The sequence below is a fragment of the Passer domesticus genome, chromosome 8, assembly GCF_036417665.1.
Source record: "Passer domesticus isolate bPasDom1 chromosome 8, bPasDom1.hap1, whole genome shotgun sequence".
Classification (NCBI taxonomy): Eukaryota; Metazoa; Chordata; class Aves; order Passeriformes; family Passeridae; genus Passer; species Passer domesticus.
Genome location: NC_087481.1, coordinates 45,384,440 through 45,410,773, shown reverse-complemented (window position 1 = coordinate 45,410,773; position 26,334 = coordinate 45,384,440). Strand labels below are relative to the sequence as shown.

The 26,334-nt window shown below is 45.3% G+C and overlaps 1 protein-coding gene across 2 annotated transcripts in view; it reads right to left on the bottom strand.

Moving 5' to 3' along the window:
• The window catches only part of FBXW4 (F-box and WD repeat domain containing 4), a 59,522-nt gene that overhangs the window by 1,498 nt on the left and 31,690 nt on the right, over positions 1-26,334 (bottom strand). Inside the window, exon 6 of one of the 2 annotated variants that reach the window (XM_064431104.1) lies at positions 12,320-12,385. The exons of the other annotated variant lie outside the window; for it this stretch is intronic. Coding sequence (XP_064287174.1) covers positions 12,320-12,385 — 66 coding nt within the window. The remainder of the gene's footprint in view (positions 1-12,319; positions 12,386-26,334) is intronic. 2 annotated transcript variants of the gene reach the window in all.

Below are 26,334 nucleotides of genomic sequence, written 5' to 3'. Positions count from 1 at the left end.
AGTTCAGCTGGCCAGAGCACAGATGGTGTCACAGAAATCTTCCAGATCTCATTTCTGTGATACAACAGAATACAAAACCCCACACAGTTTTCCTCTCCCACGCCCAGCTTCTGCTATTGGTTGGGCCACTAACCATGAAGGGTCATGAAGGGTGACCAGCAGGAGTCCCAGCTGGAAGAGGAAGAGCCAAGGTACAGGTGCAGCTGACCCCCAGCAGAATGCGATCCCATTCCCTGGGAGAAGTGACCAGTATTCTGAATTATATGGTTCCACTTCCACAGGAGACAACTCCCAGCTTAGTCAGACTCCAAATAGTCTGCAAGAGCTATTTACATGTTCAATTCCATCCCATACTCTGTCCTTCAAAATACTGTCCACTGGGGTATTTCCCTAGATCTTTGACACACAGCACAGACCCACAGGCAAATCAGACCTTCCCACCCAGTCTGCCATGGCTGCTGTCCTCAACCCCCTCCAGTTATACCACATTCTACAAACACCATATCTGGGGCTGAACATCAAAAGCAACCACCCCAATGATCAGTCATCTGGAAATGACCTTCCAAAGGCTAGATTTTTCTCCTTATTTTTGACCCTTTCCTCCTTTTTAATTCCTTGCCTGCAGTGAAAGAGCAAAAGCAAGATCTCCATGAAGCTCTATGCTGAGTGCTTTGTGGTGGTATCACTCTGTTGCTTGTTCATATGCAGAACCATCCAGCAGCTCACCTGGTGGATGGTGTCTGGTGAGGTCCCAGCCTGCCAGACCTCAAGAAGAAGCTTGAGCCACTTCCCTGGCTAACACAGAATGTCATCAGGTGCATGGCACAGCCTGTCCCGGTGTCATTCCACCTGCTGCAGCAGTCAGTGATATTCAGACATGACAGACTCTTGGGAATGGAGTGGGCAATCTGCCCAGCTTCTTGAAATGGCCACCTATTGCAAACCCTCCTTTTTTTCCTTCTCCTTTTCCTCACACCCTCTACATCAAAAATGCTGGACACAATAAAACTTGAAGCACCTGCTTTTCAAACTCTGCTGCATGGCCACCCCTCACTAACAGCCTCCTGGTTCTCAGGACAATGAAGCAGTCCTGAAAGCCAACAGCAAGGATCCCGCAGTGGGGTCACTCTCAGCATCTCCCTCCATTATTTTGTTACATTCTGCTCCTTGATCCAGCATCACACAGTTCTGAGGCACATCGCCAAATGCCTTAATTCTGTCTGTAATCTGGGCTAAAGCCCTCGTCGGGGGATAAAGACCACACAAAAGGAGAAATAGAGTCCTGGGAGATGTTAAAACAAGTAAACACCTTTGTGTCAGGAGAGAGAAATCGCTGATAAAGCAGATTAGCGCCTCGAGCCCTGGTGTCCCCAGATCAGAAGGCGAGCCCTGGCCGATCTTTGCAGCCAGCACGCTTCTATGATCACAGAGCTGGCGGCATGCTGGGGCCAGCCTGTTTCCCCACAGTCACTCTCCAAAGAGCAGATTATGTAGAATAACAATTTCTTTGTGGCTGTGTAATTCCCTCCGTGACCGTGGCTGTGGGCAGCTACATTGGACCTTGATGCCAGGGCCCTAGCAACCATTTAGAGAGGCCAACCAGCCCTAGCAATGGCCCCCCCATGCAAACCTCTCGGACAAGCTTTAACATCAAGTGCATGAATTAATCCCCCCCAACACGAATCCAGGGGTGCTGGCTTATTGGACTTTGTGTTTCTCCAGGCAAGGAATCGAGGGGATTCCAGGCTTCAGCCCTTTGCAACCTTCTCACAACACATTAACCCTTGGAAGGTTACTTGTAAACCAACCCAGCAGCAATTCTGCACCTGTCTGTGGGTTGACAGATTGAAGCACTCAAGGTTTGAGCGCTGTGAGGAAGGGCAGTGGGGTTTGGTTGGCACAGATGGGTCATCAGATCCACTGTGGAGTGAGACATGGATGGATGTGAGTGCTCTGGCACTCTCCCACCCTTTCCAAGCACATAGATCCCCTCCATCTGCCATTCTGCAAAGCCAGCAGGACAAATGGACATGCACACAGCCCTTATCAAGGAATCTGCAAAAACTTCTTCATCCTACAAGATGTGTGGCCCAGAGCTGTAAGACATACAACAGAGGTATGAGGAGGAGTCAGCTGCTCTCCCAGACAAGAATCCTTGGACTACCTGTGAGATGCATAAGACATCAGACTGCCCAACTGACAGAACCTTCTGCCAGTTGCTCAGGCAGGAGCAAGGAGTTACCCCCAAGAGGTGAGCTACCCCAGCAAGCTCTAGGCAGCACCAGCAGCTTGGACCCTGAGCACCACCCAGGTGCTTCACACCTCACTGCAGTGGTACCCAAGCACTTCAACAGATTCACACCAGTTTTCCTCCTTCTGCTTACATTTCCATCCCAGGCAACAAAAAAAGGAAGCAGAAAAGGACTGGCTTTTCTCTGTAGGCATAAAATGAGCACAGATATTTGCAACTTACTGCAGCAAAGTAAACCTTCCTTGCTGGTTTGTTAATCAATTCAGTTCTTCTGGCCCAAGAACAGGTCAGCCAAAGCAGCTCTCAGGTGGGATCTGCAGCCCTTGGAAACAGGAGCAGCTCTTTGGCAATTTACAGAAGCAATGTGGTAGTTGCTACAGTGAAGCACTTAACCATCTGGCACCAGGGGAAAATTTACTGTGTTCTACACTGGGGACACAAACAAAACACGAATGTGTTCTGGCATGGGCACACTTTAGGTGAAAAAGATGCAGAACACAATTCATATTTCCCCTTTATTCAGCAGATTAAGGTGTCTCTGGACAGCTATCACCATGCCAGCCTAGCTCTATGAGCCTGCAGCACACACAGCCATGCTGAGCCCATGCTGGGAAGGGAATTCTGCCACCACAACTCTTCCACTCTTGGGATCACAAGTTAGTGCCCACAAATTATCCACTCTTGGTTATCCCAAATAATCCCTTCCCTTGAACCTCACACCTGAACAGCTTCCCCCTTTCTTGGGAGCAAAACCCATAGCTAATCCTTAATAACCCACAAAGGACCAAGATAAGGTCATGAACAGGCAACAGAACAGCAGCAGCTATACCAGCACATCACCAATGGTTTGTAACAACTTAGAGGGACAAAAGATACCTTCTCCATGAGGGACAGAAAGAGATGGCATAGCTATTTTGGACCTTTTTCACCAGCACCAGCCAAACACAGCAGGAAACAGCCGCCTTCTTTAATCTGTGGTCCCTTTTTCATCTAAACACCTTTCAAATCCCAGGTAGGCTGATCCTCAGTACTTCAGAGGGTCTGTCCTTGTTACGGGCTGTGAAGGTTAGTCAAGAAGTGTCTGTGAAGACTAAGTGAGCCCAAACATAGAAGGGCCACACTATCTCCCCACCCTGCCATGGCCCTCCAGCAGTAGAAAGCAGCTGTTTTGCTCCCAGGTCTTCTTCAGGCAAGCCAGGTTACCTGTGCAGATGGTTGGAGCTTTGCTTGTCTTTGTACTGAACAGCCTGGGCCAGACAGTGCCCGTGTCCAGTCCCAGTGCTGGGTGGCAGCAACAGAAACAACTCTGCACCAGTGGAGCTCTGTGAGGCAGAATCACAAATGTGACAGTGCAAGTCTTCTGGAAAGACCATTCTAGAGCAAGAGCTCTCAATTTCAGCACTTTAACCACAAACCACCGAGGCCAATATGGCACCTACAAACACACAAGTAAGGCTTGAGTGGTGAGGAATCTCATAATAGTCCTAATTTTTCATACTTCCTGTTAAGCATCTAGACAGACTGAATAATACTGGCACTAATCCAGTAGCTGCCCACAAGGAACAGAGGCAGAGCAAATCCAGCAGCCTATTTCATCCCTAGTACAGGAAAGCTGTGCTGGCACTAGGCTCTGGACTCCTTGGTGATAGAACAAGATGTTTAAACCAGGTCGATGTGCCTGGTAAATGTATCCAACTGATGAGTCCAACCATGAAAGGCATTTTGTTCAGACACTATAGAGAACCCTTTGATTCATCTCAATCAGTTTCCAAGTTCTTCAAGACTTTTAAAAATCACTTTTAAAATCAGATATTTATTCAGGATTTCCACATTTCACTCCTTCCTTTCCATGCTAGAAATCTAGCCATAAGTATAGCTGTCCTGATAAGTCCAGAAGACAGGCAGCCCAGAAGCAAAGTGAAGAGAAGAAACAGTCTTGTTTCTTTAAGTTCTTGTTCTTTTTTTAAAAACGGCTTCAAGTTCTATTCCTTCTCAATCACTAATATGAAGACAAAACACAACCACTCATGGCAGAGCCCATATGGTTACTTTCCAGATAACCCATGGGATGTTGCTTCACCAAGTTAAAGTTATATACAGCCTTTCAAGCCACTGCAACTATTTGTGTGGCCATAAGAGCTCAGGATCTCCCTGATATCTTTCTGACAGTCCAAAAGAAGTCTGCACTTACCTCCCTGGAACTTGCCCATTTGCTGAGTATCTTGCCCAGCTGTCTCCAGTACACAAGAAACTACGCTCCAAAAGCTGGAATGAAACAACATTTTTCTCCCTACCCTCAATTTCTGGTGACCCCAATTCACTAGAATTGATATTATATAAATATGTGAACTCTAGGAAACTGCTGAATTTTGAACATCTGTTGAAAACAGAGATGTGCAAAACTGAGGACAATTCACTTGCTCTGGAATCCTCATCTGTGAACTGTGATCATCCATCAAAGAGGAGAATCTGCACATAAGCAGATGACTGTTCAAAAACCAAAGAGAGTTGTAAAGCAGTATTTCAGCCCCAATAACTATTTGAAACAAGACAGGTGGGAAGCATATACTTTAAAAAAAAGGTATAAAGAGCCCTATTCAGTTCCAAACACTGGGATATTTGATCTGAGTATCAAACAACGAGAAAGGAAAACAAATCCATTTAAAAATAATTATCCCAAGTGTAGCATTTGCACAATTTCTGTCACCCAATGAGGAAAGTGCACCAAAACCAAAGATAAGAGCCGAGCTGCTGTCTCTTCTAGGTGCTTTGTAATAGCAGCTAAGCACTGAGGGGATGCAGCAACTTATGCTAAGAAGGGAAAGGCTGGATCAAAAAATATCTGTATTGTACACAGGGAGAAATGCAGATCCTTGACAAAGTTAGTCTTCTATCCTACCCCAAAGTTGCCCCTGCATTTAGACCAGGCTACTAATTCCTGCAGGGAGGTGTGGGATTGGATTGGGGAATTTTGAGGGAGCACCTCCAAGTGAGATGGCTCAGAGATGCTGCTTCAAGCGACTTTCAGGGCAAATGCCTCTCTCTGATTCCTCAGAGCAGCTGAAGGGACTCGAGGCAGTAGGGGGGAAAGACACCAACGACGGTCTGAGATTGTGTTGAGAGGAGAGACAGAAAAGGGAGTTTTGCCTTCTTTTCTTCTGCTTTCTCTGAATTGGCCCACACACATTTTAAATGGTCCAATAAAAAGATACAATTTCTTTACCTTTCCAGCTCTGGGACCCTGTGAGTTTTTGTTGTTCGGGTTCCCGTAAGGTTAAGTTCAGAGGATAAACTGACACACTGGGCTATGGGAAAAAGCCAGTTTCTTCAAATAAAGCCACAACGGTGCAAAAGAGACCCTGCTGGGGCTTTTATTTGGGAAAACAAACAGAAATGGCACCAAGCCCTTCTGCTTTACGAACCAATTTAACTATAAAACCAATGTTCTCCCTCTCGGGGGTGAGGAGGGGAGAGAGACAGGACATGACAATAGTCCAAAACCTTGAGGGGAAAAAAAAAGAAGACAGGACAAAAAAGGTTGTCTATCCCCTTTTCTTTCTTGTCCATGGCTCCTTTTCTTAGCACACGTGTGTTCTTGTAAAAACGATTAGATTGCAATTTGTATAACATGGTGACCCCCAAATTCAGACATTTAACCCCTTTTCTCTGCAAAGAATGTCAAGAATGTCTTCTCTGTCTTTCTTTCCAACGGGAGGAGTAGGGGGGAATTCTCAAACTGTGATTTCTTGGAGGAAGAGAAAAAGGGGGAGGCGAGGAAAAGAAGCAGGGAATTCTCAAAGCCTCTCGCCTTTCGCCCCACTTGTGTGGGAACAGGCGGCTGTATTGCTCCCTTTCTGGACAGAGCTCTGCAGGTCTCCTTTAGTGGGGAGACAAAAAAATGGAGAGTCCAAATCAAAACAAAGCCATCTGTTTAAATGAGCTACCACTAGCCAGTGACAGAGGGGGTTCCTCATTCACTCCTTCCCATTCTTCTCTCTTGCCTCTGTTGATTCTCTCTCAACCCAGGGAAAAATAAAGATTACTTTTGCTTTGGCTCAGAGGGATGAAACTGATTGATGTGCTTGGAGTGTCCAGCCCCCACCCATGCTCTCTGATTGTTCAGGGCCTTGTAAAGTTGTCATAAATATGCCTGAACAAGAGTTCAAAGGCTGCAGCATGCCCTGAACATGCACACATCCAAAAGGCAGGAGCTGGCCTCATCGTCCTTTCTAGTGAGATAGGGCCAAGACTGCCATGGGGAAGAAAGGATTTAGGATAAACAGCTGTATGTTCCTCCTCTTACAATGATTTTACATTTAGGTTAAGATGGACCAGAGCCCTCTTAACAAAAAGAAAGGAGAAGCTTATGTGAGAGAGTTCAGAAACATAGTGTCACAAAACCAAAGCCCAAGCAGAAATCAGTAAAGAACAACAAGGCCTCAGTTTAGAGAAAACATGCATACCATGGGAATACATTGCACAGACAAGACTGAAGCTATCCATTATAGACAGGAGACGGAGTTCTGAACACAACAAAGTCTTCCAAAAGGGACAGTCATCCAAGAAACCATCACTTAAGAGGTTCCATGGTTGAGCAAGCTTTCTCCAGAATGGGCTCAAGCCAGCCATAGGCCTGGTGTTCTGCTTCCAACAACACTCAAGATCTCAAGGTCTGGATTGGTCATTGTGATTTAAAACTGTGTTCAGCCACGACAGAGATGCTGAGAAAGAAATGCAAGTCTGAAAAGAATAGGGAGTCTCTTTCCCACAAAGCCTGGAGGAGTTTCCTTGGCAAAAAAAGATGCCTGGTATATGAATCTATAGAAAAGCAGGGCTGGAAAGGGTATTCCACATCTACTGCATTTATTCTGCTGCTCCCCAAACCCAGTGAAACTGGTATCAATGACAGGTAACATTTGCTTGTCTTTACTGTTATCAGACATATACACCCACTTCTCTGTGGGTGGAAGAGGGCAAAGAGGCACAGATAAATCCAGTTTAAATGCTGGGGTGAAACAGACACCCCACACTTCTTGGAGTTAGTCACCTTTCCTTTTGATCTACCAACTCCAGTTCTGAATATATTTGCTTCCTTCACCCAAAAGCTCCTTTGGTGATTAAATTAGAGGGTCTCAAACTTGCATAAACCTTGGAGTTCAAAGCTGGGGAGAGAATGCTCTTCTACAGAAATTATTTTAGAACACAACATTAAGAAGACTTGAGCCAAGCTTCTACATTAAAAACTTTTATTGAAAACATTCAGCAAGACTTATAACCAAGAACTAGACCTGCAGATTTTCATTTCACTCATCTACTTCCACACAATTAAAAAATGGAGCACAACAGAAGACAAAGTCTAGAAGGACTGGATTTAAACAGGAAATCATCAGTAGTGATCAGCTGACTAAAGTCTTCAGTGCTACACGCTTCAACTCTCAAATTACACTTGCTGTTTAAGACCAGTACAGGGAGCACAAATTTTAACTCTATGGGCTATGAAGAGCCATCAAAATGGATGCAGATCAACATAAGCCAAAAGCTGAAAAGACAGCAACTCATTCTTGCCCCCTCCATGGACCAGATGTAACGTAGCAATGGACCCATGGAAACACACACTAGAAATACAGCAGCAGCACATTAGCAAACTTCAGCCAGCTGCTTAAAGATGGTAACACTCATGTTGGCTCTTGGAAAGAAAGAGCACAGTGCAATAACACCGTAGGCAGAACAGATTAGTAACCTGCTCAGCAGCTGCCTGGCTACCTGAGACTCCTTCCCAACCCTCTGCTGAGGGCACCATCCATACACCTGAATCACCCTTCTCCTCCACTCCCAAGTCACTCCCATGAATCCTCTACCTCCCACTTTCCCAAAAGCTGCAGACATCAAAGGCACCTGCCTTGAACACCTGAAGAGCAGGGGGTCTGATGGTCAAGAAATGCAACTCTGTATCTTCCCCTTCCATGCACTCTATTTTTTTTCTCCATCTCTTTGAAAAAGGTGGCAGAGATAAATGGAGAACAAAGAAACAAGAAATAGCCACAGCTCTGGCCCACACCCTGCCTATTACTTAAGGGGGAAGGAACTCTTCCGAAAGAGAAGGAAAAAAATGTGCTCCGACACAATGGCTCAAAAGGCCAGGCAGCAAACCGGGCCACTTTGTACTGCTAACAAGGGAAACCTAATTACAGGAAGAGGGCAAAGAGGGACAGATAAAAGGGATACAAAATTTCAACATCTGTTGCCATAAAGGGATAAGAAGTGGGGAAACGCAAAGTGTCAGTTTGGTGTCAGTGACGGCATAAAACTACTTTCAAAGGGCTCAGGAGCAGGGGAAAAACCGAACAAGAAATTAGAGGGTTCTTAAAAAAAAAAAAAAAAAAAAACCCACCAGAAAACAAACAAACAAAATCCCCACTCTGCCAAAAATACCTTCAAAAGGGGGGAGGAGTTGGATAAAGACTGGCTATTTAAAAGGCAGAGGATCTGGGTGGCTTGCAGGGCAGTTAACTTTGGTTCAGTTTTCAGAGCTCTTGTGCCCTGCAGCATGTCATGTCATGTCACAGGAATAACACTGTAGGATTTGTGCATTCAAAGTGTTTGTAGCATGAAGACTACCATGTAAGATAGATCACTAGTCCATTTCAAATGCCAGGCTTTGCAGAATAGCTCCAAGAGTTGCTGCAAAGAGACCTCTGGATTATTCTATCTTATGGAGATGCATCCTTGAGACAGGGGCATTTGTCTTTTAACAACATGCAAGACCACCCCAATAACATGGGAAGCAACAGTCCTCTGCAGGCAAATGACAAATGCTGGCCTTGGAGCTGTCAGTGGTGCATGACCCTCATCTTCCAAGGAGTTTAAACTCCCAAAGGCAATAGAAAGAAGAAAAAAGAGGAGGACGATTGAATAAGGTTTCCTTTTCTCTTGCTTGCCATTAAGTGGCTGTTCTGTTGAGCCACACACTCACACTGGCAAACAAGACAGGACGGTCTGAATAGAGAAAGGCAGAAATGAGCAGAGGAACCTGACCTGCAAGAGGGGCAGCTGCCATCATATCCTTCACTAAAGGAAGGACAAGGGTACTTGGAAGAGGACAAGGAGTCTGCAAGCCCTGATACTTGATGCAAGGACACAGGTTAGTATCGTGTGGCCCATATTGATCACTGCTCCCCTTGCAGGCCTCTAATCACTGAACTTACAGCTGCTTCTACATACACACACCTTGATCCAGAGTGGGAATAAGTGCACAGCAACTTCCCCACATCTAAAAGCAATCAGATGGCGCAAGGTAGCATGTGAGGGGTGAGAGATGTCCTCCACAAGTGCAGCTAGCCAGCTTCAAAAGCATATGAAAAAAATCTAAATCCTCCTTCATTACACGAGACAGGGCCAGGTGTAGCAGCAGCTGGAATTTCAGCCATCAGAGACAGTGTTTTGGCATTATGCAGTCATTCCCCTGCTTTAGACTCCCTTGACAATTGCTTGTTGCTGCCTGTTGTGGCTTTGATCCAACGCCATCATCTCAGCAGAGTCAGAAATGAAAGACAGTTGTGGGAGCGGGATGCAGCAAGAGGCGTTTCCTTTCCCCACTAAAAATTTCCTCTACACCAAAACCAGTCAAGCCCTTTTCAAAGCACAGGACATATTTACAGGTGAAGATATTATCCCCTTCCTCTTGGAGGGATGAGAATGGCTGCCCCAGGGTCAGGGAACAGCGAAGGTCATAAATACAAAACATACCATGACCAACAGCGACAAGCATCAGCCGAGGACTTATCTGGCCTGGAACTGAGATGATCAGTACACAAAAGGTTATTTAAGCTTTAAATCCTTTTGTAGCACGTTCCAGATCTCAGCTGTTGGGTAAAAAGACCACCTACCCCAATGGAAGAGAATGGCACAGAAACTGTTGTACTGTTACTTACTCACCCCCCCGATGCAAAGAAAACTTCCCTTGCTGAACTAGCTGATCCTGGTCAGCACTAAAGACCTCAGGGCTGCTAAGGATTCTGTGGTTTTCAAGAACATACCTTATACATCATTCTACCCTTCCCAATTTTGTTTTTTGACAGAAGTTACCTGGATTCTGGTTTCAGACATCCCTGCCACGTTCAGCCTCTGCAGGGCAGCCTCTGGGCCCTTTTGTGGCCACAAGAAAAAGGTAAGCAGCAAACTCAGAGGCCCTGGCTCTGACTACCAGATGTTATCAGGACACACTGAGCACAGGAGGAGTTTTTAAGTCTTGGGTGGCTCTAAGATTTTAAGTTTCCATGCCACACTCTCACTCCTGGAGTCTGACCAGGGAGACAACATTCAAAAGCTTCAAAGCTACAGACAGCATTCCCTACAAGATCACTTCTGGCAATCACTGGAACCTTTGAAGATGGATCCAAAGCTCTGCTGGGAAGATGAACAGTTTATGGAGAGTCAAGACCTGGAAGGACAGCTCTGTTCTCCCTTTCTATGAATAATGACACCAAGCTTTACATGCTAGAGTCCCAGCCATGCTTCCTACTCAGCCTCCTACCCTGCACATGCTCACGAGTCTACCAGCTCACACACAGGTCCCTGCAGAGGAAAAGACCCAGTGGCGTGGTGCATTCCAGCTGTGACAGGTGAAGAGGGAAGAATAAGTTTGACACTCTAGCCATTTCAACAGAGGCCCAGTGGCCTAGGTTGCCTTGGCTTTTTTATTTGCCTGTCACTCAGGCTTTTACGTTATTGAAAGATCAAACTCCGCTGTGCTTGTTCATTACCTTAATCCTATTTTCTACACAGCTTTATTATCTCTTCAGGCTTCCTTGGGAAAGGCTGTCAGAAAGGCTGGGGCAGGGGGGAGAGGGTTGACCATCTCCTCACCCCTGTCAGATGCCTCTATTCAAGAACAGCCAGAAGACTTGATGGGCAGGGGTATCACAGCATAGCCTGCATCCTTCTGGGGTACTCCAAAGGCACCACTGGATGGATCACTAAGAAACATGCACCATAACTAATGCACTGGTGCTCTTGCCTGCTCCAGCTTGTCCTTTGTAGGATGCACTGTTGCAAAGTATTTTTGTTACTTCAGAGAAAAAAAAGTGTTGGTTTGAATTTGTATTTGATACAGTTGACTTAAACAATTTACACTATTTAAACTATAGATTAGAAGGCAACTGGTCTCAGACCTACCCTGTGTCCACACCAATCTTCCTCTACCCTCTTTCCCTAAATACAGCTCTACTGATATCCCTCAGGCCCCTTCTGCCATTGCTTACCTCAATCCTGACAGGACTCCTTTGGATAATCTGGGCCATGCCACTCCTACCCAGAGCATCCCAGTCCTGCAAGGCAGAGCTGCCATTCCAATAATCCTGTGAAATATTTGCTGTCTGTCCATCACTACACTAAGACCCTCAGGCTGAGAGTTTCAAATTTGTCAGCAGTTGAGTCTCACATCAAGATTTGAGAACAACGTTTCCCCAGTGGCTAAGGTCAGCACCTTCACTGAACAGGAACTACCCAAAGACCCCAAATCAGAGGCCACAGCAATTAACCTCCTCAGTGCTTATTAGGACAAAGAGAAGACAATGTGCCTAAGTCACTTCCATAGATAACCTGTTGCCACACATCACCTCTCTGAGCTACTGGAATTGCCAGTCAGGAAAAGGTGACTTCAGAGCCTGTGTTTGCCTCTGGCTTCCCAGCACCACAGAGAAGTGGGTGAATGGGAGGATAAGGATCACCTTCCTCACCTCCTCTGGCTGAGGTATCAACAGAGAGAGATGAAAAGGAGGGTGTAATGGGTATATTTTGACTGTATACAGGTAATGGGAAGAAACCAGGATGGCTGTGCCATCAACTGGAAAAGCTGAGAAGAAAAGCCAAGTTACTGAACCAGAACCACCCCCCACATATGACTTTCCACACCAGTTTGCTTTGTCCCCCACTCCTCAACATCTCATCTTCTATCATCCCTTGCCTATACTGACAAAAGGAATGATACCCTTTTGCAGCATTTCCAATCTTGTATTGTTATTCACTTTTCTTGTCAAGTCCCTCCCTGTAACCTGGAAGCTCACTCACCTCTCAAGGTCCCAGATTCTCAGAGGTGAGATGTGTCCACAGCAGGCTGTCCCTGTCACAAATGAGCTGTTTAAAAAAACAAAGAAACAAACAAAAAACACTTACTAATCCTCGTGTTCTGAAGAAAGTGCATGAGCAAGACAGAGAAAACAGGTTACAAGACACACTTTGAATTCTTGTTCAAGATGATGTCAGCATGTCCCACCACATTTCACAAGGGACAGGCAGCAGCAAAAGGAGAGCTGCCACAGGACTCTCACTAGCTGAGTTTCCCAGATGCAGCAGGTCACAACTGCAGAGAACTGGCAGGATATAAAGATGTATTTGTAAATACAAAAGGAAAACCTAAACAGGAACAGCTGTAAACAACATTTTCAAATGACTCAGTACAGTACTTAGCATGTTTCATACACAGTCAGTGCTGTAAGCTGCAGAAAGACCCCATGGAAAATTTACTCTTATTTCCTACTTCATGTCTCACTTCTGCTTGTTGGCAACTTCTGAATACAATCATGAACTGGCTGCAGCATCACAGGCCTAAAGAACCACAGAATAGAGGTCTCTGGTCCAGCCTGCTCAGAGCAGGGCCAATTTCAAAGCTGGATCAGGTTGCCCTCCCCAGTGCTCAGGCACTCTCTGTTAGAGGCAGCACAGCTCTCCTGCAGCAATATTTGGCTCCGTTTACACCCTCCAGCAGGGCCCATTCCAAAGTCCTCTTGGCAGTGCTATGTCCCCGCTGCACATGCTGGCTCCAGAGGTCACCTGACACCCACTGACCTCATACTAGTTCATAAGACAGAACAAATCCTTAAAATCAAGCACGAGGAACATGGGTGCTGTGCTCTCCAAACCACACTGCTTGTTTCGTGCCAGCTTCCCATTCTCAGTCCAAATAAGAGGAAGCAGCTCATACAAGGATTTCTAAGTAAGTTACAAATGACCTCTCACAAAGCCATATTTATTGCAGCTACTGAGAATAAAATGCCAAAACTCTGTTTAAGTCAATGCAACAAGGATAGAATGAACACAGGAAATGGAGCCTGCTTTAAATAAAAGCCATCTCTACGCTTTGCCTAAAGAACTTTTGCAGTATGACACAGGACTGGCAGCTGAAAGATGAAGGCAAAATAAGAAAACAATGTCATGTATATAAAAATAGCAGTTAGAGCAGTTTTGAAACATTTCTTTGATCCTCTACAGCATTCTTTCTTTGTGGGGAAGTCAGGGTGTCTGCAAGCCTCTACTGCACCAGGAATGGATTCTTGCAGCACCCTTGACTTCTGTGAGCAGCACTGCTGCTGCTGCAAGAAGGCACTCAGCAGCCAAGGGGTGAACACAGGTTCAACTCAATCAAAGCCAGAGAAGGACCAGATGGAAGCAGGACTGAAACTCAGGACTCCTTCTACTCCTATCTCTGTGGTTTAGCTCAGCAACTGGCTTCTCCAAACCGTACAGCCAAAGCAGCACTGAAAAAACACTCTGCAAAAGAGGCAAGCAGATAACATCAAACCATTTCAAACCATCAAACCACACCATGGAGGTCTCCACAAATTCTGTGACTCTTAGCTGCCTTTCAGGCTAGAAAAGGCCTGCAGAACTAGAGCTATTTCAAAGTGTCTCCTACATGCAACATTCCAGGTTCATTGGCAGTGCACATGCAATCAGCCAAAGCACCTGTAGCACTGGGCAGTCCCTGCAGGTGCTGCAGGGTGCTCACATTTCTCTTCTGCATGTAAGTCCTTGACCAAAGCCTGAGAGTTTATGGAAAATAATCCAATTCCTGTTGCTGTACAGCAGCCACCACGATCAATTAAGAAAGTGTGCAGCGTTTAATCTTTGGAAACATGATTTCTGCTCAATGCTTGCCTTCTCTCCACCATAGTCCAGGACAGGAGGGAACATTTCTCTTTTGCTGATGTCACCCACCTCAGAGGAAAACAAGCAAAAGACACCCACTTTGACAGCTTGTCGCTCAAGCCCCATGTCTGGAAAGCAACACTTTGGTCAGGAGGTCCCTCTGCTACAAAGTTAGGTGTTGGGTTTTGTCCCCCCTCCCCAGACATAATCCATTAATAACTACTAAAGTCAATTACTGTGGTTAGAAACACAATAGCAGTCAGGGAGTCAGTCAAGCAGGCAATTGGGTGCTTAAGATTTTTCTTTTGGGGGACAAACTGACTCTGTCCCAGCAGAGAACACTCTCATGTGGGAGACAGATCCCTTTGTGCAGAAGGTATGCACAAGGCTTTGATGGTTGCCACAGGTCTAAATTACCATGGAGGCACACCAACAGGGAGAAAAAGGTGGGAGGAACAGCTAGGTCTAATCCTCCCTCATGCTGTCAGTTCTGGACTTCAGCTTTCCCTCCTTGGTCCTTACCCCTCACCCCTCAGAGAAAAAAAAAAAGAAAAAAGAGAGAAAAAAGCATTAGATAAAGAGATTTTTCTCCAGCATGGAATACAGGCCTCAGGGCCACAAACAAGTCTCTTCTGGGTAAAGCTGACTCCATTCAGTCAACAGGAATTTTGTCTCATACTTCAGTGGGATCAGGTTTGCAGGCCTTATCTTTAACAGCCTGAGCCCATTAGCAAGCAAAGATAAGACTTCTCCCACAAGAGCAGGCCACCTTCACTGCAGCATTAGAATGCAGCATTCACAAAACAACATGCACAAGAAGGGGTGCCAATGAGAAATTCTCGAAGCCTGAGAACTGACCTTAAAGTCTGGATTCCAGGGCATGATACAGGGCCCCTCACCTTGAGTCTGATCTGCAGGCACACACACCTTGAAGCCTCAGGTGTCTCATAACTGGGAGCCTCTCAGAGGTGACAGTTTTACTTCAGGCAAAAGAGCAATGCAAGTCAGCTTTCATATGTCTAAAACAACATGCAGATTGGAGGAAAGCATATAAAGTTTGGCTCCAAAACTTATGAAACTTCGTTTAGTGTGGAAGATCAGGCTGAAGACTTCTATCAGGCTTGTTTCTTTCAGTCTATCTTCAAGAAGGCTCTTAGCACAGAGCACACATAAGAAAACCCTCCAACTTAGAGAAGTGCAGCTTTTTCACAACTATTGTTGCCAGCTGCCCAAGAAAAACAGTTTGATCTGAGTTACCAGCTTAGGGAGTGTCATTCATTTTGCCCACACTGCTTTCCACAGCCAGAGGAGAGACTAGATTGGGAAGAGGGGAGTACAGGATACCCTGAATAATGCAGGCATGACTCATCTACCCAAAGTATATGATGCACACTGACTGATCAGATGCATCTACATCCACCACAAAAACTGCTACGGCCAGTCTCCAGGTGGTCTTGGAGATGTAAAGCCCCTTCCCTACTAAGCTTCCTTCTGTCCTTTGAAAGCTGCTGACTACCATCACTACAAGCTCCCCCTAAAAGGCCCTTCTAAAGGGGAAAAAAGCACCATTGTAGGACTTCCATAACAGGGCATGTTGTCTTCACAGGGATCCCCTAGGAACTAAAACCAAATCAAAAACCAAACTAGGAAGGCAAGAATTTTGCACAGCATTAAGACACACATACTTCATAAACAGCATATTTTTGTTGTCCAACACAAGGAATCTTCCAACTCATCTGATACTTTGATGTCCTCTTTCTTATCGGAGACTCCCTTCTGACAGAGATGAGAGGAATAAACAAGAGGGGGGAAAAAAACAACAAAAAAACTAAGATCCTGCTTCTCCAGAAGCCGACCTCTATGTTGCAGAAGAGACATTTCATTAGACATCATCCCCCCACAACAGAAGCTGGGCCAGGAAATGAAAGAGAACACACATCCTGGCAGTGCTGCTGGAAGAAACACGAGAACTCTCCATCTGAATTGGGGCTGTTGAAGATCCCATGGCATTTCTGGCAACAGCAGTAGTGCTCTGGCTACACTCCAGCTGCAACAATCCCATGGCTAGTCCCAAGGTGCCAACTACAATTTGACTCATGTAGCATCCCTCTTTACCCCATCCTGGACAGACCATTGCCAGATGTGAACAAACCAGAGGGAGGGAGGTAGATGCCCATCAGTCCTTTTGGAAAGATGTTGTTTATCCTGAGGCTGGGAAACAGTATCAGCGCCAGAAATACAAGTCACATTGAACACCACATACTTTCCCCACTATCAACCCAGCCTCTAGAGTGGGTCCTGCCTGAGCTGGAAATCCTGCAATGCAAAGTCATTGAAGGAACCTGGATAAAACAGGTCCTTTCCCACCTCTTCTCAATACACCTCCCCTGTGCCCCAGGCCTGTGCCCTTCCCTGTACTGTAAACAGATTGCTTCTCTAGTTCTATTCTCCTCTTCAGGGATTTCAAGTCCAGAATTGGCTTGACATGTGCAAGTGCCCATTCCTTCCTCCTGGTGCTCTCCCCCGGCCCCTGGAATTGGACATCGTTGTTCCATTTTGGAAACTATTATATATGGAGACTCATTGGACTGGGAAACAAAGAAGTTATTACTTGACAGAGTTCTGCAGCTGGGAATGTGGAAGGTGGGGGGAGAGAAGGGGGAGAACCAGGGGAGACAGGATGGGGGGGTTGGTAGCAGTGTTATGAAAGCGATCAACAGAAAGGAGAGCTCAAAGATGGGAAACATCTATTTTAAAAAGTCTCAAGTGAGATGGGAAAAGAAGGAGAAGAGAAAGCAAGTCCAAAAGGGAGACAGGAGAAGAGAGAGAGCAGTTGGTGCCGACAGTGCCGCGGGTTAAACACACGGGTCTGTGGGTTTGTGTAGCCTTTGATTCAGCACTGACACGCTTTGGCAAGGGAGGCCACCGGAGCTGTCAAATCCTTCACCAACGTGCCCATCAATTGTATTCAGCTCTCCCCGACCCGCACTGGCATTTTAATTACTGTTGGGTAAACTAATTTGTACAAATGAAGGCAACTCTGCCTAATAGAATATGCAAGCTCTCTGACCTCTGACAGGCGATGACACAAGATACAAAGGAGGCAGAGGAAGGCTTTTTATCAGAGCCTTATTACTCTCTATTACTCCAATTAGTTAAGCTCCAGTGCTCCTAATTGGGGGAAAAAATTGCAATTAAATCAATTTTTGATGGGCTGAAAGTGGGTTACCGAACCGCCCTGCCTGTGAAACACTGATATTATAGCAGCAAAGGTCAAAGTCTTTGTCGGCACCTGTGGGGCCCCCACCTCCCCTCTCCAAGCCCCTCCGTGCCCCCCCAACACACACACGCAGCTCGCTAAGGCGAATCATTAGAACATGTCATGTCTTATCGCGGCCGCCACCATCCCGCCAGCCTCATCAGTTGACATCATTATGGAAGGTAACTCCTCCACCATGAATACAGTGCTAAGGTCACATAAACTTGATGGAGCCCCTGCTGAAGAGCAGATGCAACAGTAACAACATTGTGAAGGGGAGACGAGGGGGTCAGAAACCCAGCACAGGGAGTTTTGCCACCTCCAGCTTGAGACTTCTCCAACAGACCAGATACACACAAAGGGAGAGAGACAGAGAGTGCAGGGGAGCAAGTGCTCCTTCCCCAGGGGCATTTAATTTGCAAGGAGAAAAAAAAAAACAGCACAGCATCTGTTTAGCATCTTCTTTATGAGCAAGCAGGCACCAAAATATGCAAGAAATGCCACCTGCCTTAGATGCAGGCAGTGCTGGACAAACCCAGGACTGGGTGGTCATGTCAGGCTGTTGTTGCCCCCTCACTGTCCTAGACCAGTTCCTTTAGCTGTATTTTGTACTTCTCACAGGATGATCAGAGAACTGAACCAAGCACCTTCAGTATCTCAGAAGTCAAGACAGCTGGGTTATATGTTAACATTCTATAACCACAAATTCAGTAAAAATCAGCAGGTAAGACAGTGCACCTAAAGCTCACCTGAACAAGCAGAAGAATCCCACTGCAGCACAGCCTCACCTTTTGCTGAATAACCTTGCCAAAAACACACAGCAGCTGAAAGCAAATAGCCAGGCTTGTTCCAGACTGGAAAGCTCTGGCAGGTTTGCTGCTGCTACTTTGAACTCACATGCATGCTTCAGCATCCCCCAAGGCACCAGTCAAGTCAGAGTTAAATTGTGCTCCTGATATACCTCATAAATGTCACACAGAGAAGGTACAGAACAGCTCTGCCATACCCCACCATGGACTCAGCACAGAGAGAAAGCAAAATGCATAGAGAAGACCATGAACTCTGCAATGCTGACAACCACTACTGCTCCACGAGGAAATCCTGTGCTCTTGCAAGGAGCACCAGTGACACATGCATGAACAGATGGACTAATAACTCATTCATATGCCACCTCAAGTGGACCACTAAAAAGTGGTCCCCAAAAGGACAGCATTTACATTTTGTACTGAAGGGCACTGTAGAGAGGCTGGATTGAAACATAAAGTCACATTTGAGGCAGAACTCCAGCTCATGAGAAAGAAGAAATGCTTGTGTTGCTGCCTCCCAAGTCAAATACTTCATGCCTCATGACAGAGGAAACATCAGCTTCACCTCTCCAGCTTTCTTCCTTGGTCTCTAACTTCATGTCTTCCTCCAAACTTCAGAGACACTCAGGCTGAAGAGCAGAAAAAGCTTTTCATACCCCCAAAAGCCAAATTCCTGGCATGGCAGACTGATCACCCCTACTCCAGCAAGCTGCTTAGCAGGTGTCCAACCTAGACACCTCCATCCTGCCTTCACTTCTCTGCAGTTTCACCCCATACTCTGTGCCCAAGTTACCTGCAACCTTGATCACTGTCCCTTCAGCAGCCCTGCAGCAGGTAAGTTCTGTGAAAACAAGCCACCAGACACAGAGCACAGTCCTCATTTCTGGAGAAAAACTGAGCTCAATGACATCAGGACAAAGATTCCAGACAAGACAAACACATGCACACTCTTCCACACTACAGTATGGAATGGGAAAATACCCTTGATTAGAAATTAGTGATTCAATCCACAAAACAGTCCTGATGTTCCTAGGCCTGTTCACATCTAAGTATCAATGCTTTCCCCAACACTCCACATGACACACGCTTTTAGGAAAAAGCAAATGTTCAAAAGAGGACCACATTCAGATTAGCTCTATAAAAGTTGATTGAGGATCCTGAGTATTCCTGTACAAGAGGAATATTGGAACTGTGCTTTTCATAGTGCTCCTGTCATTTTTCAGAACTTCAAACAGAATTTCTTTTGTAGCTATACAAGTATTTGAAATCAACCTGCTCCTTTATTGAAGGAAAAGTCTTAAAAACCTGTTTTTAACAGTGTAAAATACATATTTACATGCTATGTCCAACAATCTTCATCTTTCCTCACTCCCCAAACCTCCGGGCTTGCCAGGCATGGAGTAGTTGTTCATGCAGAGGTCTTTGCACAGGAACTCCTTATCTCTCTCGAGACCAAATTTAAAATCCAAATGATGCTCAAGTTATTACTGTTACTACAGAAAAAAAGAGACTCCTTAACCATAACAGAAATTTAATCCAGAACATAATTCAGGCATTGATCTCAATAACTTGTACCAATAATCAAGGTCTGTGCCAAAACTGATTTGTCTGTGCATGTCTACCAGGCCTTTCTGTGAGCAGAGCTCTCTGCAGGCAACCACTGGGGTTACATCTTAAAAGCTGAAAAATAAAGAAACATGACTCAACTGAGTAATCACTTCTGAGTTTAAAATCTGGGCCGTGCAAGAGATACAGCTCTCTATTCCTACCACAGACAGCTTTCTGGGAAGAAAAAGAAGGGGAGAAAAAAAAAGAAGTAAAAGGATGAAATCTAGGGACTTTCAGGTCAGTTTGAGGCTAGGTGATTAAACACCACTACAGCACAGTTATATCAGCTTATCAGTAACCAGAACAAAATCTCAAAGAACATATTTAATGCTCAGAAGCTTTAACATTAGAAATTCAAAGAAAGTGGCTACTAAGGTTACATTTATGCTTTGAGGAGTTAAAGTTTTATTTGGGTTTTTTTTCTTTTTCAAGTGCAGGTGAAATAACCACAGCTGGTGTCTCAACTTCCTTACTCACACAAAGCACTCTCCCTTCCAACATCACTACAGAAGTCTCAGCCATCTGTAGCAACTTCATCCTATGCTCTACTCTTGCTCTACTCCCCAGAGCAGCCTTTCAAACACCAATGGGCAAGACTCCTGAGAGGTACCCACCAGACAGCATGCTCTACCTCCAGCTGCTGCACAAGCCATGGGAGTTCATGGGAGTTGCAAGATAATTTATAATCTCTTATCTTGAGAAAATTCCCTGGGTTTTTTTAATGAATTGAAAGGAAGGAACAGGTGAAGCTGCTGACTGAAAAGCAGAAAAACATGACCTCTGGATGAGATACATGCACAGTATTAGACACTGGAACCATTTGTACCTGCAGACTATCATGCACCTTGGGCAGATCTCTGAGGGCCTGGCATTCACTTCTCACCAACCTGCACACCCACCTCCAGCCTTCACACCCATCACGTTTCCCCTCCCTGCTCTGGTCTGTACTGTTATCCTTCCCCCTCGCCCCCATGGGGAAGACACCCTGAGCTCAATCTTCCCCAGACCCAGCAGCCCCCTTGAGCTTGGGGCTCTGGGCCCACACACAGCCTTACAAGAAGCTCTGAACTCCAGCCCTCACTTCCTCAAAGCCTGCCCAGGTGTAAAGCTCCAGCGATTCCTTTTTCTTTGCCATTTTCCCTCCCTCCTCCCTCTCCTCCTAGCCCCACCAACATTTTCAGGCCACACAGTGAGCAAGGAGGTTGGAGTACATGAGGACCATTGCAGCAGTCGTGCTGTTTCAGCCCCCCCTCCCAACTCAAGACAATTTCTAAGAGCCATTTCTTATCCTCCCCTCCGTGAAATGATTTCTGTTAATTGCCTGGTGGGAATCAGTTATAGGTGGGGGAGACTCTCCCCGCACACACACCCTGGCCCCTAATTGGCTTATTGAAGTTTTAACGGGGCTTTCACCTGGAGAAGCTGGTAATTATTCCCTTCATTCCCCTCTTGCTTGTACCTGTAGCTTCACACTTGGGGCCTGCCTGGCTCCACGGGGGGGACTTTGTTCCCTCTAACTACAGGCCCCACACAAATGGGCCCAGCAGCAGGAAAACACGGCAAAGTGGTAATTTTCAGCCCCGCGTAATTAGCCAAGGTTCTTTCAGCCCAAACTGCTGAATGGGGAGAGGGCTGCTGGGGAGGGTGTGCCATGTGGGAATGGAGGAACGGGGGCTGCTCTCAACAGGCGGACAAAGACCTCTCGGGGCTCCAATCTGGGCCGAGCAAGAGGAGGGGGTGGGAGCGGGACAGTTTGCCTGGCATGGCTGGGGCACAGCCAGCGGTGGGACACACACTGAGGGAGTCAGCCCATGGCATCCTTCCCCCAGCCTGTGGAACAGGGCAGTGCAGGATGCCAAAAAAGCCATAAAGGAGACAAGAGATCCAGTGATGCACAATAGAAGCATGTGAAGGGGTGCGATGCATGACAGATTCTTGAAGGCCTGGTGTAGCCCATGCTCCCAGGACAGGATTTCTACTCTAGTACCTTCACACTGAGATTTAGAAAGACAATAGACACAGGGAGAATAAGTTGGACAGTGCAGGTCCCAAATAGGATAGCAAGAACTGTGAGGACAGAGTAGGAACTCTTATTGCTGAGAAAAATCATGAAAAAGTAAGTCAACTCCTCCAGCATCTGCTCCAAGAGTCAGGCAACAACTGAGGACAATAACCAGGAGGACAGCAAAAAAGGCTCCAAGTTCTCTTTTTGCTGAGGCATCTCCCATTAGCAAACCAAAACTGTTTTTCATAGTGGGACCTCACTTGTTCTGTCTCCCTTTCTGCTACTTTGGTTTTGCAAAACTACCAGGAAACCTGCTGCATGTGGGTACAAAAAACTTGGCCACCAGTGTATCGCTCCTGTATTAAATCAGACTGATGTCAGATACCCCACAAGCCAGAAACTGGCATCCTGTGTGTGACATGCTGCCCCTGCTGATTCTCAGGACTTGTCAGAATCTATGCTTTTTTTGAATTATCACCATTGCCTTCAGGACAGAAATGCTTGTCCTGACTTGTCAGGTCTTGTAGACAAGTTAAAGCTGCGCTGCTCAGCTGGATTAATGATCACAGCTTCAGTGCAATGGGGTCTGGGGGATTTTTTGTTTGATGTTAAAGTTTTAAAAAACTCACCTTGTGTCTCTTATGATTGCAATATCCTAGTAGAAAGCAAGAATTGTCAATCTAAAAGCTTGGTCCTGATTGTGCAATGAAGGCACAAAGATCCAGCAGGGAAGTGAAAAGATGCCACTATTACCAAAGGACAGGTACACCAGAGTGCTGAGCAAGCCCTAGGAGATGATGCAATTACAACAATCCTGATGACAAGGAAAGGAGATCCTCAGGGACTCCAATTGTAGGAAGGGAGCAGGCAGGCAGCACAACCCCCAGGGCACAGACTTTTAATTTCTGAGCTGCCTAAAATACAACGGTGACACAATGCTGCAGCAGGTTGCAAACTAGAGAAGCAAATTGCTTCATTCAACCCCATGATTCTGGTTTCTTTTCAGGCCATATCTATTTCTATCACATTTTACGAAAGACTCTTCCAGAAAGGATCATTTTTCAATTTCAATCCTATTTATTTCAGCCTCACCCAAGATGCCTTAAGTACTTGTCACAGATAAACGAGTTCAGCCAGATACTGTGTGCCTTTGACCCATCAATTCTCAAGACTTTTCCTTAGAAGCAACTTTTGACACCTCTGGACAAAGTATGCTTGCTGTGAAATCCATGCCAGCATCTGAGAAGCAGACACCAAGAATGAACAAAAGCAGGCCCTTGTTGACCAGGCCAATTTCAAGCCTGTGCAGAGAAGCAGAGTAAACATTCCCTGCACCAGTGGGAAAAGATATGTAATGTCATCTCTGCTCACACTTTATCACAAACTTTATGTGGTCCAGGGCTTTTTCTTCTTATAACCTCACACCCTACAAGAGGACATATGGAATTGATATAAGTAAATATTCCAGCTGTCACTGCTTTGGACAAAAGTCTAAATATTTGCTCATGTATAGAAAATGCTTAAAGAATCATGATGCAAAAGAAGAAAATCTCTTCTATTTATAAAATATCACATTTTTATTTTTTAAGGTTCAGGACTGCCAAGACCAATCCCAGTATTTTTTCAGATGTGACTGGTAAAGTTTTCAGTTAACAAGTATTGTTTTAAAAATGCATGTATATATATAGAATGACATTTTATATAAACTTTTCCATTAGAATCTATGACAGAAAATTACTTTTCAATAAGCAGCAATCCATGCATGCCAGTGAGGTCAGGGGGAAGGGAGAATCCTTTCAGGTCTGCCAGAACAACTAAAAATCAAGAATGTTTCAGTTTAAAAGTAGAGGTGGAAGGAATCTCTTTTACTGGTGCCACAAGCCACAAATTATTTTTGTCTTTTCCCTTTTCCATACAGACACACATATAATAAATTCAAACTCTAATATTTAGGAGAATTTTTTAAAAAGTGATCAGGATGTTGAGGAAGAAGTGGAGTCAAACATTTACTTTCCTTATCTTAGCACACAGGCCAGCAGTTCTTTCTCAATACCATGCAGAGGTAGGAGCTGTATTTGTTCATGCTTTTAGGGGAAAGAACTCAAATCCCAAAAACAGAGTGCTTGATCTTCCTCCTCTGCCTTGTGATATTCAAACAAATTACAAATTAAGTCTAAATGAGTTCTTCATCAGGGGACAGAGAAATAATGCTCAGAGGGTTTTAAGAAGTCAAAGACCAGAAAAGGTGAAAGGGGAAAGGCATGTACATGGAGCACATGCTACACACAGAGAGGGCCAGGACACTGAGGCATGGAGACACAGGTGCTCTGTGGAGGAGGGAAGCAAAGCCTCATCTGCGTTTAACTCAGCCATGAAATGACTCCTAGAGCTTTCCTGTGCTGATCATTCCAGTCCTGACATGGACACGCTTGCAAACAACCTTAATCCACTTGCCCTTAAAGCTCTGGGCAGCTTCCACCTCACAATATGATTTGCTTCAGGGTTTTCATACTACGTGTTTGGAGCATGTCAACTCTTCAGCCCTAAGGAACCAAGATCCTGAATAAAACCCCTCCTCCCCATCTGCAGATTCAGGGCATGCTTGGTTGTGAGCAAGCACCAGAGTGAAAAATCAAACCTGGCAGTCAGGCCAGAAAGCCCCAGCCCTGCATGCAGAGAATGACATACAAGGTTTCATTAACAAATAACACACACCTAAGGCATAAAGACGTTTTATGACCACCTCCGACACAGATCCCAAATCACCCAAAAACTCCCTGGAAAAATTTTGTAGAAGCCAGAGTTCAAACCATGCTGACATCAAGAAGGCACAGTTTCACAGCACAGATTATCACCTTCAGTATCTGTAATCAGGCTGAGCTGCAAGGCAGGCTAAGAATTATGGAATTGCACTGATAACTGAGATAAGCCAGACGAAGATAGGAAAGTGATCACACAAAATAGATGACATAGAGATAGGGAAACAATAAGACAAGAAGGTGAGTAGTAATTTATTACAATGCTTTATGTCAGTATATTGGGGAAAATTACAGATAAAAATGGTATTAGAGGGAAAGGATTGCATTGGAAAGGACTGAGAAAAAGACTTCAGGCACACATCTCAAATCTGCAATGGAACAGAGGATTACCTAACATACATTGTCCTTTCATGACAAAAAAAAATCTGATAAAGGGATATTAAGTACCACACTGACTCCTGCCACTCAGTAAGCTGCTGTCCAGGTGAAGCAGGACAACCTGCTGGCAGGCAGCCCTCCAACACTTCAAGGAACAAAGTCTGGAAGCTTTGAATGCATAGGCAGCTTTGTGGGTAGGAGTGTGAAACCACAGTTTCCTCCTTTCCACTGCTTGCCCTATTTCCATGTGCTCTGAGAATTTAAGAAGTCACATTCAAAAACACAGCTATTAAAAGAACAACTTCTATTTGTTAAGTCAAACACCCACACAAAGAAATGCCAAAACCAAGCTCACTCACACATCCTACACTGAAATGAGCACATTACTCAAACATCAGTATTTGATTCTGCAGCCAGTTACAAGTATCCCAGTTGAAACTGACAATAATCTTTTATCATGTGAATGCACAAGAATCAATTACATGGCCATCAATTCATGCTGGGCTACATCTCTGTGGACTCCAATCAGAGGCTGCACTGGGAGGAAGTGATGAGCTTAGCACAGCTCAAGGATGCCTGAACTGCACTCCATAAAAACTCCACTCCAAACAACTGGCCAGCAAGTACCTCCAAGTTGTGGCTTGCTACTGCTTCACACAAGGCCATTGATACTAGAGTTGTGGTAGCTTGGGAAAAATATTAAAACTTTAAACAGTGAAGGGTATCCAGAGAGAGAAGTAATTCACTGTATAACCACATAAGACAATCAGGCAAAAGGTTTAAAAATGGAACAACACATTTCTTCCTCCTTCAGTCAAGACACAATACTGATTTTGAAAGGAGCCTGTGAAGCCCAGAACATTAACAGGTTCAGAAAGAAGAGATGAGCTGCTCACAGAGCTATCTTCTGCAAATAAGAAAGAAACATTGGTCCTGATGAAAAGTCTAGCCAGGGAAGCCCTAACCTCTCCTAATTGGAAGCTGGGAAGGAATAGGCAGGAAAGGATCTTTTGCTCTTGTTTCTTACCTTCTCCATAGACATTTACTACTAACCACTGCTGAACACCAAATGCTGGGGTAGAAGCATGCTGGACTGACCCACCATGGCTGGAAGAAGAAGAGAAATGCCCACTTTTGTCCAGCCATGGCCCATCAAGGTCACCTTTTTCATCTCCAGTGGTACTGGCAGATGCTGTTCAGGAAGAACATGTGAGCTTGGCAACCTTCTTTGGTCATTCACTTTGCATCCACAGTTTCTGTGTTAAGGATTTTAAAGAGTGCATCCCCACCTAGCTCCTCATTATGAACCTGCTATCCATGAGTTTACAAAATCATTTTCAAAA